The 12,680-nt window shown below is 38.4% G+C and overlaps 1 protein-coding gene across 1 annotated transcript in view; it reads right to left on the minus strand.

Annotated features, from left to right (window-relative positions):
- The window catches only part of tnksa (tankyrase, TRF1-interacting ankyrin-related ADP-ribose polymerase a), a 76,031-nt gene that overhangs the window by 46,402 nt on the left and 16,949 nt on the right, over window positions 1–12,680 (minus strand). Inside the window, exons 5-6 of the mRNA XM_055040109.1 lie at window positions 3,928–3,964; window positions 559–634 (exon numbers count right to left, since the gene is read on the minus strand). Coding sequence (XP_054896084.1) covers window positions 559–634; window positions 3,928–3,964 — 113 coding nt within the window. The remainder of the gene's footprint in view (window positions 1–558; window positions 635–3,927; window positions 3,965–12,680) is intronic.

Raw genomic sequence — 12,680 nt, forward strand, 5'->3', positions numbered from 1 at the left:
AACACTGCTCCACTGTTGCCAACTTAGCAACTTCTTTGTTATGTTTAGCAAGTTTTAACACAAAACAAACTTGGATGAAATCAGAATTGGCAGGCAAGGGTTTTTAAAGATCAGTGATCAGCCAGAAAATTGGTGCACCCTGAATAGACATGCAACATACCAAACTTATCTGAAGGGGAAAAAAAAGACATCAGAAAAAGCTTATTTTTCCATGGCTCTGGCCATGACTCTTGACAGGTTTTTGTGTGCTGTGATGCATCATTTTTGTTCAGCATGAGTGCTAATTTATTCAGAAAAAAGTTGCGTCTCCATCTATTCATTTAAATGACTGACAGCCAAGAAAGGACACCAATGCCTGCTGGTGAGTGCTCAGATTATTTAAAACAGGCTCACAGCTGTCATACCAGCATTTGTTTCTCTTAAAAAATAAAAATAAAAAAATACTAGCCGGGTGGTTTTGTAACCCTAATGACCATCCAAAAATGCAGTTGCGGGAGATGACAGTGATGAGCTCGTTACTGCTTTACAGTCCCTCTGTGCGCGCACTTTGACTCTTACCTTGCGGCCGTCGCTCGCATGGCAGTTGACGTTGAGCGGTGTAAGCAGGGCCATTAGCTTCTCCTCGTTTCCACTCCTGAAGATGTGCACAAACCAAGGCACACATTAAGAAGAGAAACAACCACCACCACAGAGGTTTAGAAAAGAAGCAAGACTGGAAGAAAAACATAGGAGGAAAACATTATCAGAAGCTTGAGACTGAAGAGACCCAGGGAACTGTTCGGGGGATGATTTGAAGGCGCTCTGTCATGCTGAAACGCCCCAGAGTATTTTGGCCTGACTTAAGGGATTTGATGTTGATCTATGTTTTTGGTTTTTAAGGTCACTGCTCTGGAACTCGATTGGCCATCGGGAGATGCAGCCAGAACAAGTGGAGTCATGCCTCATCTCCCAGACAGTCTTAAAGGAAGAAGGTTTCAACATGTTGGGAAAAAAATAGTGCAGCTTTGTTATCCAATAACCATCTACTATTGTCTGTCTTCTCCATTTCTCTTTGCTTCAATAATCTGATTACAACCACCAGCCAAATTGACATTTATATCCTATTCAAGCTCTCTAGCATTCTTTCATCTTTTTCCAACACTGGCTGCCTTCCTTCTGCCTTTTCAATCAAATCTACCTCCCATCTCTCTTGCCCTTTTGCACCTCTTACTCTACCTCTTTTGATCTGCACCCTCAATCTCTTTTCACAGCTTTTTCCCAACTCAACCTTGCTTCAAATCCCAACATCTTCCCAGTGTGACTGCAGAATTAAAAGCCAATAACAACTTGAGTAGGAACCTCAGAAATCTCATTTTACATTCTTGCCATATCACAACTTTTACAGAAGGCCAACATCAGGACTTCCAACAAAACCTCTTTCATCCTGATATTTCTAAAAGTCTTTAATGCCCTTAATAGTTATGATTCTAGAGTTGTTGTGAAAACTGTTCATTTATAACCATTCCATGTCAAATAATGCTTCCAAAATAAATGTATTCTGCCAGTTTAGAACTTGTGTATGTTTCTGTTTCAAATATTACCTGATGATAATCTGGAACATGTAATGCACTTGTGTTTTCCATCTCCTTAAAACAGAACTTAAACTCTTTAAACTCAGTTCCAGATTACCGACAGATACTTTACGGACTACTCCAATCAAGCACCTTAATCAATTGCTATGCAATCCTGTTAAATATAATGTGACATTCTAACATATTGTAGAAATAATAAAACAAGCATGTTCATATTTGATGAACAGCAACTACAAGATAAAACTTTTGGTGATGTTCTTTAGCTCAGTCTGTTCAGTCTCTACAAAATGAGCAAAGCTTCTTCCCTCCGACTTTCATCTTATTAAAGTCTTTCAAACCACCTAAGCTCTTACTTAATGTCTTGAAGAAATAAAAAACATGAAAAGCAGGCTTTCATTTTACACCTAGATGTGATTATGAAACTGGAATGAATAATGTTACTCAAACTTCACAATATCACTAATTATTTTGATATTTAAATCTATTGCTGTAGGAAAATCTTTTGTGCCATATGAATGCTATTTTTCTGTCTTCCTTTACTACATACTATAAACTACAGTCCAACCTATTTTAGCTAAAAATGCATCAAGAAATCTGCTGGCGACAGAATTAACTTGACCAGCCCTGACAGGTAACAAGATGCTTGGAAACTCAAAAATCAAATAATTTTCTGCTCAGTGAATACGTCAAGAATATGTTCTAACATGTCCAACAAACTGCAAAGTATTTGATTTGGAAGCTGGAACTGAAGGAAGGAAAAAGGTTGTTTCGGTATCAGAGAGAGAAAGTAGGTAGGCAGAGAAGGTAGGGACGATGAAGGAGAAAGAAAAGATAGCAGGAAAGAAGGAAGGAATACAAATTGAAGATAAAACAGAATAAAAAGGAACAACAAAAGGAAGAAAGGATGCAATGAAGGAAGTAAGATAGGATACAAGAAAGAAGAATGGGGAAAGATGAAAGGTAGAAGAAAGAAAGAACGAAAGAGAGAAAGAAAGAAAGAAAGAAAGAAAGAAAGAAAGAAAGAAAGAAAGAAAGAAAGAAAGAAAGAAAGAAAGAAAGAAAGAAAGAAAGAAAGAAAGAAAGAAAGAAAGAAAGAAAGAAAGAAAGAAAGAAAGAAAGAAAGAAAGACAAGGAAGGAAGGAAGAAACAAAAGATTGGAAGGAAGGAAGGAATTGAAGATGTAATGGAACAAAAAGGCAAGAAACAACAGAAGGAATGAAGGATGCAAGGAAGGAATAATATAGTATATAAGAAAAGGGGATGGGAAAAGATGAAGGGAAAAAAAAGGACGAAAAGATGAACACAAAGAAGAGAGGATGTGGTATTTTAATAGATGAGAAAAGGAATGAAATCAGAAAAGTGTCTTCCTTTTTTAATTATTTAGACCTAGAAAATGCTTTAATCAAATTCCATACTTTTCCAGGATGCATTGAAACCCGGCATTAACTTTTTATCCATACAACATTTTCCTCCTAGCAGTGCGTGGGGCCACAGGGCTCCTTCCATGCCATGCATAACTTTGCACAAACACAAACAGAAGCCCTATGTGGGCCATAAATAGATATACAAATAAACTAGACAAACATCTACATTCTGTAGGCCAAACGTGGGAGTGAACTGACTGAGCATGACCCTAAAATAAAAGAGGAAGTTCTTTGTAATGACAGAGTGATAAGGCAGTCATGGACTCAGCTGGGAGACGACTATTCTGGATTTACACATAAACAGCCCTCTGACCCTCAATACACTGGGGTACGTCCATTCTAAACCAGCTGCTTCCTTATGTGTGTGTGTGTGTTGAGCTGGAAGAGATGGAGGGAAAGGAGGGTGAGGGGGGTTTTGTTGAGGCATCAAGCTCTCCACCACCCACACACAATCCCAAATAGAGAGCTACTTCACTTCCAAATGGGAGAACCTGGCAGAAACAAAAAAACACACACACACACACACACAGCCCACATGAACTGCCTGCAACCATAACACGCCTCGAAAACGAACAAGTGTCGCTGGCCCACCAGCACCGGGCTCTGGATCTGAAAATACAGAACTGGTGTGGGAGCTGAGTGTGTGCAAGTGTGTGTGCATGCACTGAGGTGGAGAAAAAATATAATCAAACAAGAGAAAAAGGACAAGATGGATTAAAGAGGGATAAAGATTAGAATAAAAACAAGGTTGGAAGATTTGTGGATGACAAAAGAAAAAATAAAATGAGCAAAAGAAAACAAATAGCATGACTAAAAAAGGAGGAGAAAACAAAGATGCAATGAAGTATTTAAAAAAAGGCTTTAAAAGACTTGAAAGAAGAATAAGAGAGGAGAGAAATGAAAACAAAGAACATGCAGAGTCTGGTACTCACCTTGCCGCCTCCAGCAGCTCATCCTTCTTGTATTCACCTAAATGGTTACAGAAGATCATGGTGTCAGACAGTTTCCCGGTAATGCACATCAGCCACACTGAGACACACATGATTGAGCAAACAGAACAACCATGAACAAAAGCACATGCTATCTATGGGGGGAAGAGACCATCTTTCCTATTTCCATTTAACCCCCCCACTCTGGTTCTCCGTCTCTGTCATTCTCACTCAGTGCGCACCCCTCTGGCTACGATGTGTTGCCGGCAGCGACCACAGCACGTTCATTGTTTGGGCGACGAGTGGCGGACCGGCACGCGCGCTGCCTCCGTGAGTCCGTATGTCCGTCCGTTCCTCCCGTTTTTAACGCGTCGCTGTGGGGAATCTCGGCCGCTGCTCATGCTGCGTCCCATTGTCCCCGGCTCTCAGTCATCTGTCTCCCCGTCTCCCTACATCCGACTACCTTTGTGTTTTTTTTTTTTCTCTCCAGTGGACTCTGGGGGCGCAGTTATCTTTTTTTTTAAAGAAGGGAAATAAACAAACCCCTCCCCCTTATCTCCCTCGCCTTGACTCCCTCTCCATCTCCTGCCTCCCTGCTGCTACAGTCACAACATTTACACCTTCCCATATGTGTCTCTCCAGCCAGGGACAAGAGTGGGGGAGACATAAGCCTTATGCACAAATGATCTTTTTTATTCATCCATTTATGAAAACAATAAGAATCACACAGAAAATGGAAGATTTTTGTTATTATTATTTCAATAGAATCAAAAGGAAAAATGTCCTTTTATTGAACCGTATTTTCTTTTTATTAGTTAGAAACTGTTTCTATAAAAAAGGCAAATTAAACAAAATAACACTGATTGAACTATTTCTTTTAAAAGTTGCTAAAATAGCAAGAAAAGAAAGACATTTCCTGAAGAAACTGCTTTCTTGTCAACTTATGGTCAGTAGGTGCAGGCAATGATAATATAACTTTGATTTATCTTGACGACAAACTGGCCATTACCAAAAAACGATAGTTTTTAAACATAACTTTTTAGCAAAACTTCCATTGTTCTCAAAATAAATGTTGCTGCTTTAAGGCTCCTCCCCCAACCCACAGCTGCATGCACACAGACTTGGCAGATGTTACACTGGATGCCCTTCTTGGTGCACTTGATTTCCCCAGGAAACTCAAGATTAAAACCGGAAATCTTCGAGGCGGGAGCCACCTGTTCCGCCACCCGAGCCACCGATGCCCCCGTTAACACCATAAATACCACCTGTTACCATATATTCTTCTGAAATGTAGCTATTTCTGTGCACATCTGCTGTTTTGTGGTAAAAGAAACTAAAAATATATAGCACTGTTTTTTCTTTAAAATTCAAATATTTAACTATGATGCAACTTATTAAACACAGCAGAAAACTAATGCTTCCAAAGAAAATTTCTAATTTTGATCATACTTGTTCTTATGTACTCCAGGCAGAGACAAAAAGTGATAGCAACGATGCAAAGCTTTCCGATTTCACACCTATTAAAACTACCACTGCTATTTCTACAGAAAAATTAACAAGACGGCATTTCTTTAGCCCTCTTGTCCAGAGCTGCTGAAGTCTCAGGAAGAGCCATAAAACAGCAATTAGAAATAGAATCGAAAACTCAAAAGGGTGAGGACAAGGTGCTATGGTATGCTGGAGCCAAATGAAAGGAGGATGGAGAGGATGGGTTTAGTATGTGAAGCAGACGGAGGGGTGGAGATGTGTGACGACCGAAGAAGAGAGGAGAGGTTACCAGCGAGGGGAAAAAGTGGGGTAGGAGGATGGAACAAAGGATTACAGATGAAAGAGAGAAGGGATGATTAGGGATCTGGAAGCTGACATGCATGGATTTGACACAGTATAATTGGTGTAACAGAAGCTGGAGCTGAACAGGGAGACAGAGGAAAGTGGGAGAAAGAGAGGGGGAGGAACAGACAGAACAAGAAAAAGGTCAAGACACTAAATTTGACTTCTAAGCCATTTTTAAGCTGAGAGGTTCAATTTCCCAGAAGTAAACTGCATCAAGTTGGATTACATTTGTTATGCAAATCATTCTCCATCTCACTGTCAGTGATGTTTTTCTCTGACACAAAACGATTGCATTTAACTTTTCTACATAATTGCATATGCACCGCCACAATTTTATTGCCAATCAAATTGCGTTCTAAATAAAACTACAGCTTTGGAATCCAACTCCAAAGCTTGCAAATTCAGAGAAAATACAAGAAAAATGAAAAAGAAAAAAAAAAAAAATCCAACAAAAATTCACCTCCATTATGTGCTATTACGTGGCCAGCAGAGGAAAAATCTTGTTGGAAAAACAGATGTTTTGTCCTTACAGTAATTACAATTACTCACAGTTTATAACTGAAAACAAGACTGTGCCATCAAGTCACCCCTCAACCCCTTTCTGGTTTGCTTATCCTTTAATCTTTGAGTAAAGCCAAAAAGGGAGAAAATGTATATTATTCAAAGTTGGTAAGACTCTCTGAAATGTTAACATGAATGCAAGTTAAAAGGGCAAATTAAATACGTTTCATGACATTACAAGGGTAAAAAAGAAGAAGCAGAGAACGATGTTAGGCTCTTGCTTCTTTAAAACCAGATTGTGTGATAAGAGCCTCTGAGTCACAAGTCATAAACCGCATGCTAATTTAAAAATATTAATTCAAATTCTAGGTGCATCACATTGAGAAGTAAATCATATGCAAGTGTTAGGTGTTATACATTGAGTAAAGCTAAATTTTAGGGGGAACATGTTCCAGAGAGGTGAAGTGTGTATATGAGGCTGACCCCAAACAAAAGACACAAGGACATGTTATAGTCCAGCACAGGCCAGCAACCCTCTGAATGATGATACTGTGTGTCAGAGTGTGCGCGTGTGTAACTTCCTGTAGACATCAGCAACCATAATTTAAATCCCAGTTCTTGTGTAACGAAGGGCCCGATTGTGCATTTCAATATGTGAATCTGCAAAGGTGAGCTTTAATTTTTCATCATCTTACAGGCAATAAGGACCCAGTATACAGTATGTGTATTAAGCAGCTCCACCAGAGCAGATGATGCTGGCTGAGAAACAAGTAACCTCACTGCCCAGCTGTCTGCTTCCGTGGGTTAGTGTGTGCGTGAACGCGTGTTCCTAAATCACGCATCACTTATTCTACAAGCGGTTTATCTGCTGTTACACAATGACCGGCTCTGAGTCAGGAGATGACCGATGTACTTGTAGCCGCAGCAAGGTCACAAGAGCTGATGTTGTAAGTGGATCTGTGTGCAAGGAGACCCTTCAAATAGAAGGAGGGAGGGTGAATAAATGGGAGTTGGATTGAAATTTGTGAAAGACTGTTGTTTCAGCACTCACCTCTTACATCATGTGATTAATTGCTTCACAAAAGTGCACCAAGGAGAGCTGCTCTGGATTAATAATGTGTTTTCTGGCCACCACCTCCACCTTCTCATTTGAATGTAGATGCTGACCGCATCTCCATAGTGGGATTTATCAGAGTACAGCAGTTAAATCTCCTTAGAGAAACCTTTTGTTCAGTACATCCAGACGTTAGCCAGGGTACGTTTGCTAGGTTTCCCATTTTTGTATTCCTGAATGAACATTTCAAGGACTCAATACGTCTGTGGAAGCTTTAATAAAGAATCAAACATTTATTGGTTTCTCTAGTATTATGTACAGTTGATTGTTTTAAAATCTTTGCAACAAAATTCTTGGTTTGATTTTAAAGAGAGGTAGAGAAATTTAAAAGCAGTTTGAACTATCTAAAATGTAAGATCCTGCTTGGAAATGCCTACATTTAGTTGAAAGTGTGTTTCTTGGGAAATAGTGGACTTGATAAATGTAAACTTTAACATATGTTCAAAGCCAACCAAAGGTGCTGTTCTGGAGAGGAATTTCTGGAATAAAGCCACGTAAAGTTACAGGACATTAGCAGTCAGATGCGCCAAAGGCTAATGTTTGTGCAGCTACAGGTAAATGGTTTTCCAGGACTGAAAAAAAGTGTATCCCAAAGGAAAAGAAGACAGAGAAGACAGTGAATGACATGCTGTCAAGAAGAAGGGGCAGGACAGTTCAGTCTTGTGGCGGTATTTTTGGCTATTTAAAGTTGGACAAAAAACAAAATAGTGTACCCTGCAAATTGACCACATGTTCCGACGAGGTCATATAAAACCACCGATTTGTTTTGTCACCTCAACCAGTGGCATCTGCCAGAGCAGGCAAAATGTAAAACTTTACAATCCGAGACAAGCGCGAGCGCTAACTCCTATAAACACCCAAACACGGAGCAGCAGCATTCACTTTTTTTCTTTTTAATTATGTAAAGCACTTTGAATTACCCGTTGCTGAAATGTGCAACACAAATAAAATAACCTTGCCTAAAGGCAAGCAGATGAACATTAGACATTTTCTTTTAATTATACTACTTTCAGGATAGATGAACCACTCAATGAGAAGTAAGGGTACAAATACATTTGTCTGCTTTTGTGTGCCACAAAAGCATCATCTCTTCTTTTGCATACACATAACTAAAAACAGCAATGTTTTTTTTTTCCTTTTTGGACAGATGAGCTTGTGTAAGATTAGACCATAGCATAGCAGCCCTGACTGATTTCACATAAACAAAGTGTCACACAACCGATTTCCTATGTTTGATTCATAGCAGCTTTCCAACCACACTGGACAGCTCAACACAACGAGACTCCATAAAATCACAATTGTATCATTAAAACGATTTATGGCACGTTTACATAGTTCTCTTTCTACAAAAGATAGTCTCCAAATTTCATGATAATTCAATATTTCCATATTTATCCCACTCAAATTATATTGAGAATCCATTTCAAACCTGCATAATCTTGAAAGAGGATGACTGATTCATATGAATATGTCTTTTATACCCACACACTCAAGTCCCTGTCTTCATTTTCATGTAAATTCACTGAACTTTTATTTTAATTCATTTTATTGTCAGTCTACTCTTGCACAGCGGCTGACCATCATTCATTTTGAGTTGTGGAGCTGTGTAGCGATGTGGAAAACTAGCCAATTTCAGCTGCAGGAAGAGAGTCCAAATGGGGTGAGTGAACTCTGAAAACGCATCACACACATAACATAAAAATACATATTATTTTTGTTTTGCTTCTTTTCACTAGGCCTTTTTTGTTGTTGTTCCTTTTAAGATAGTGAAAGAAAAATCTGTCTGGGTTTATGAAAGAGACAGAGCATCTCAGGGGTTCATTTAACACAGGGGACCAATCGAACAGCAGTCCTCGTGGTAATCAATGGGTTTGTCTCAGATAAGGAGCTGAAAGCAACACAAATTCACTTTCTCTTTGTCATACGCACTTAAAGGTGTGAGACTAATCTGTGCATTAGCAGGAAGGAGCCTTCACAGTGGCTCTTTGTGTGCATGATTTTCATATGCTCCCGTCAACCTTCCCTTTTCTTCCAATTTCTTCACATTCACTGGAAGTCCCATCAATTCATCTCTTTATCCATCAGCCAGACCAGAAGGCATCTTCATCTTCCCTGACATTGTTTTGTTCCCTCTTTTGACATCAATAAAGGCTCTTTCTCTTCACTGGCGTTCTCTCCATCTCCCAGACGACTATGGCACCTTTAACTACAGTATCTGATCATTTTCCGCCTGCGTTCATTAAAGAGCGCAGCCCAATTTTTCTCTGTGTTAAATCTGTCTGCCCACCATGGACCTCTCCTCACAGCGTCAATTTCTTTGTCACGTTATTTACAACAGAGAAGTGTTTGGTCATGTCAGATCCTCGCAATTTCGGTGCAGCAGGAGCACTGAACCTTCCTGAGAGACAGGAACGCAGCTTCGATTAAGTTATATTTGTTTTCCCTTTTTCCTCCAGTCACAGAACCAGTAGCTTCTACTGAGCTCTGTTAGTGTAAGAGGCAGCACGGGGTGGACACAAACTCTAATTGATTCCAAAGGACAAGAAAAAATCTGTCTGGCAGGGAAAAAAAATTAAAAATTAGATTAGTAGATGTTCCAGCTGTGACAAGATGACAGGGACACAATACAAAAATGTCTGAGAGCCATTAAATACTCAGAGGACGCATTTTTCTTGTCCATTTGATGCCAGCTCGCATCTCTTTGAAGACAACCTTTCTGTGTTTCTGTCATCTGGAACTTTCTCCCGAAGCTGAAAAGATAACCTTTTTTGTTCTTGATGAACAAAAAAGCTCAATTAAAGTTGTTTATTTTCTTATTTTCTTCATTCAGATGAAGTTTCAAAAGAGGTTTTGAAGATTTAGTCTCAATAGTAGCATGAGAACCTTATGTAGCAGAGTTCAGTGGCATCTGGGGGTCATCTTTGGTTTGCAGTCACATTTTAAAGTTAAGAAATAGACCACTGAATTTTGCACTTAGCTCTGCATATAAATATTCTGCTAGAGTTCATATATAAAAACACTGCATTTGTTCAGTACATGTGCTATTTACTGAATGTTAATAACTATATTTACTTTTCCTTTTACTCTTATGGTGCAAATTCAAACACCACAACAATTGGCAGTGGCACATTAGAAGTAAAACAAAAGGTTGCAACTGATCCTTTGCTAGTGACAACAGTTTTGAGTTTGTAAAAATTGCTAAAAAAAAAAAATATATATTTCTTTCTAAAAAAGCAGTTTTTCTGACAAATTAGCACATTATGATCACTTTGTGGTTGGGTCAGGAGTGTGTCACTACCTGGTGACTTAAGAAACAAAAACATGCATGCACTGTTGCCTTTTCACACACTTGAATGAATTTGTTTAGGTTTAGGTACCATACCACAAAATTAGGTACCATTTTGTGGTATGTGAGAATAGTATTATTAAAGTGTCAAGGTTGTAGAGGAATTAAGTAAGCAGATGGAATAACAAAAAATTAAAACAATTCTGATCTATTTACTTGGTCCAGACTGCTTCATATGTGAAACCTTGAAGAAAGGCTGCAACATTGTAAAACACTGTCACACTTTTTGACATATTATTCCCAAGTGAATCCTGGACCTTCACAGGTCTGTAGAAATCAGCTATATAAAATGTCAGGTTGATGTTGTCTTGCAGTGTCTGACAGATACTGAGCAACCCTACAACCCCCTGTGTCTGTCTAAAGCTTTGCATCAAAGAGAAAGTCATCCTCATCTGAAGTCTATTCCCTTAGATCAATTCGGAGAGCAAAAAGCTGAAGTCCTGCTTTGTCAATACCAATTTAGAAAGGACATCTTGAGATATGCCCGCTCTGAAGTGACAGTCGCTGTGATTCTTTCAGCTTGAATGAGCAGCTGTAGCTCGAAATACGACGTCTCTCTTTGTTGTCATGCAGATTACAGTGTTTTCACTCACTGAACACTTCAGTTGTTTCCACAGCACTCAAGATACAAACTAGTGAAACATCAGTTAGCTACCCAATTCACAATCAACAAAAAAACCTAAGTCAATAAAAAGTAGAACGATAGAGGATGGATACAAGAGTCAATCCGGTTTGTAAATATATAAGGTATAAATATCAGCTACAGTGAAACAAATTGGTCAGACAATTATAGAAAGGGAATTTAAGAACTACAAAACGGCTGCAGATCTACCAGTTGAAAAATATGACATCTTAGTTGCACTGATGCAACCATATGAAGATCAGCTCTGCTTGATGACCAAATGCTCGTAAACTCAAATATTTGAAGAATTTTTCAAATTTACCTTTTATTTTTTATTTTTTTGTGTCACTTTAAGTAAACTTACATTTTATGGCAACTGGAGCAAAAAGTTGAATTTGTGTTGTGGGTCTGGTGGTATAAGTATGAAAAAATGTGAATCAAGGAGAAATACTTCTGTGTGTGTGTCTGAGTGTGTGTGTTGACTTGGCCTAGAGAAGAGAATTGATTTTCAAGGCGAAGAAGCAGCTGATCTTTGAATAGCAATAGAGGTAATTAAGAGGAGCTAATGGACTGTCACTCTTTTTGGTCTAATTTCTCTTCTGAATAAATATTCATCCCAGCATTTTGTTCACTCCTAAAATCTGAACACTAACAGTTCAATGAATGAATGAATATTAATTGTTATTTTTAGTCTCCTACATTAAAACCTTTCAAACTTCAATATTTTACGTTAAGTGGAACATTTCAGGAGTGATTAAGACTCTGTAGGAACTCTCAATTATGATTGTACGGTTTCTTCTCAAACAGGAAACTAAATGGGACACAAATTTCCTGAAGTTACATGATGTCAACAACAAGAGTAGAAAATAAGACTGATACTAAAAGTCATTAAAAACTGATGGAAGAGATTTTTTCAGAAATCTAAACATACTACATTTAGATGCTACCTTCCTTCTGTTTTGCTTCATCATTCAGATATGTAGACCAGCCTTTCAAACTAAATATATTTCTCATAAAAATGAAAACCAGCCCACAAGACATAAGTTATTCGCCGACAATAAATAATGCACCACACATATTTATTTACATTATTTTAAGTTGAGAGAGTTTATTGGTAATTATAGCAATGCAAATAGAAAAGAAAAAGAAGGTGTAAATATAAACATCCTCACATTGCATTTGCCTTTCACACTTTTTGTCTGTTATGGCTCGATAAAAATGGAACAGTGTGAAGATTTTGAAGTCATAGAGATTCAGTCGGCTTCTAGGTTTTTCTTTCTGCATTAAATGTTACTCACATGGTTTGTGTTCGAGTTGAACACAAACACCTTTCAGTTTTT

Source organism: Poeciliopsis prolifica, unplaced genomic scaffold, assembly GCF_027474105.1.
Source record: "Poeciliopsis prolifica strain line A6 unplaced genomic scaffold, Auburn_PproV2 SCAFFOLD015, whole genome shotgun sequence".
NCBI classification, from domain to species: Eukaryota; Metazoa; Chordata; class Actinopteri; order Cyprinodontiformes; family Poeciliidae; genus Poeciliopsis; species Poeciliopsis prolifica.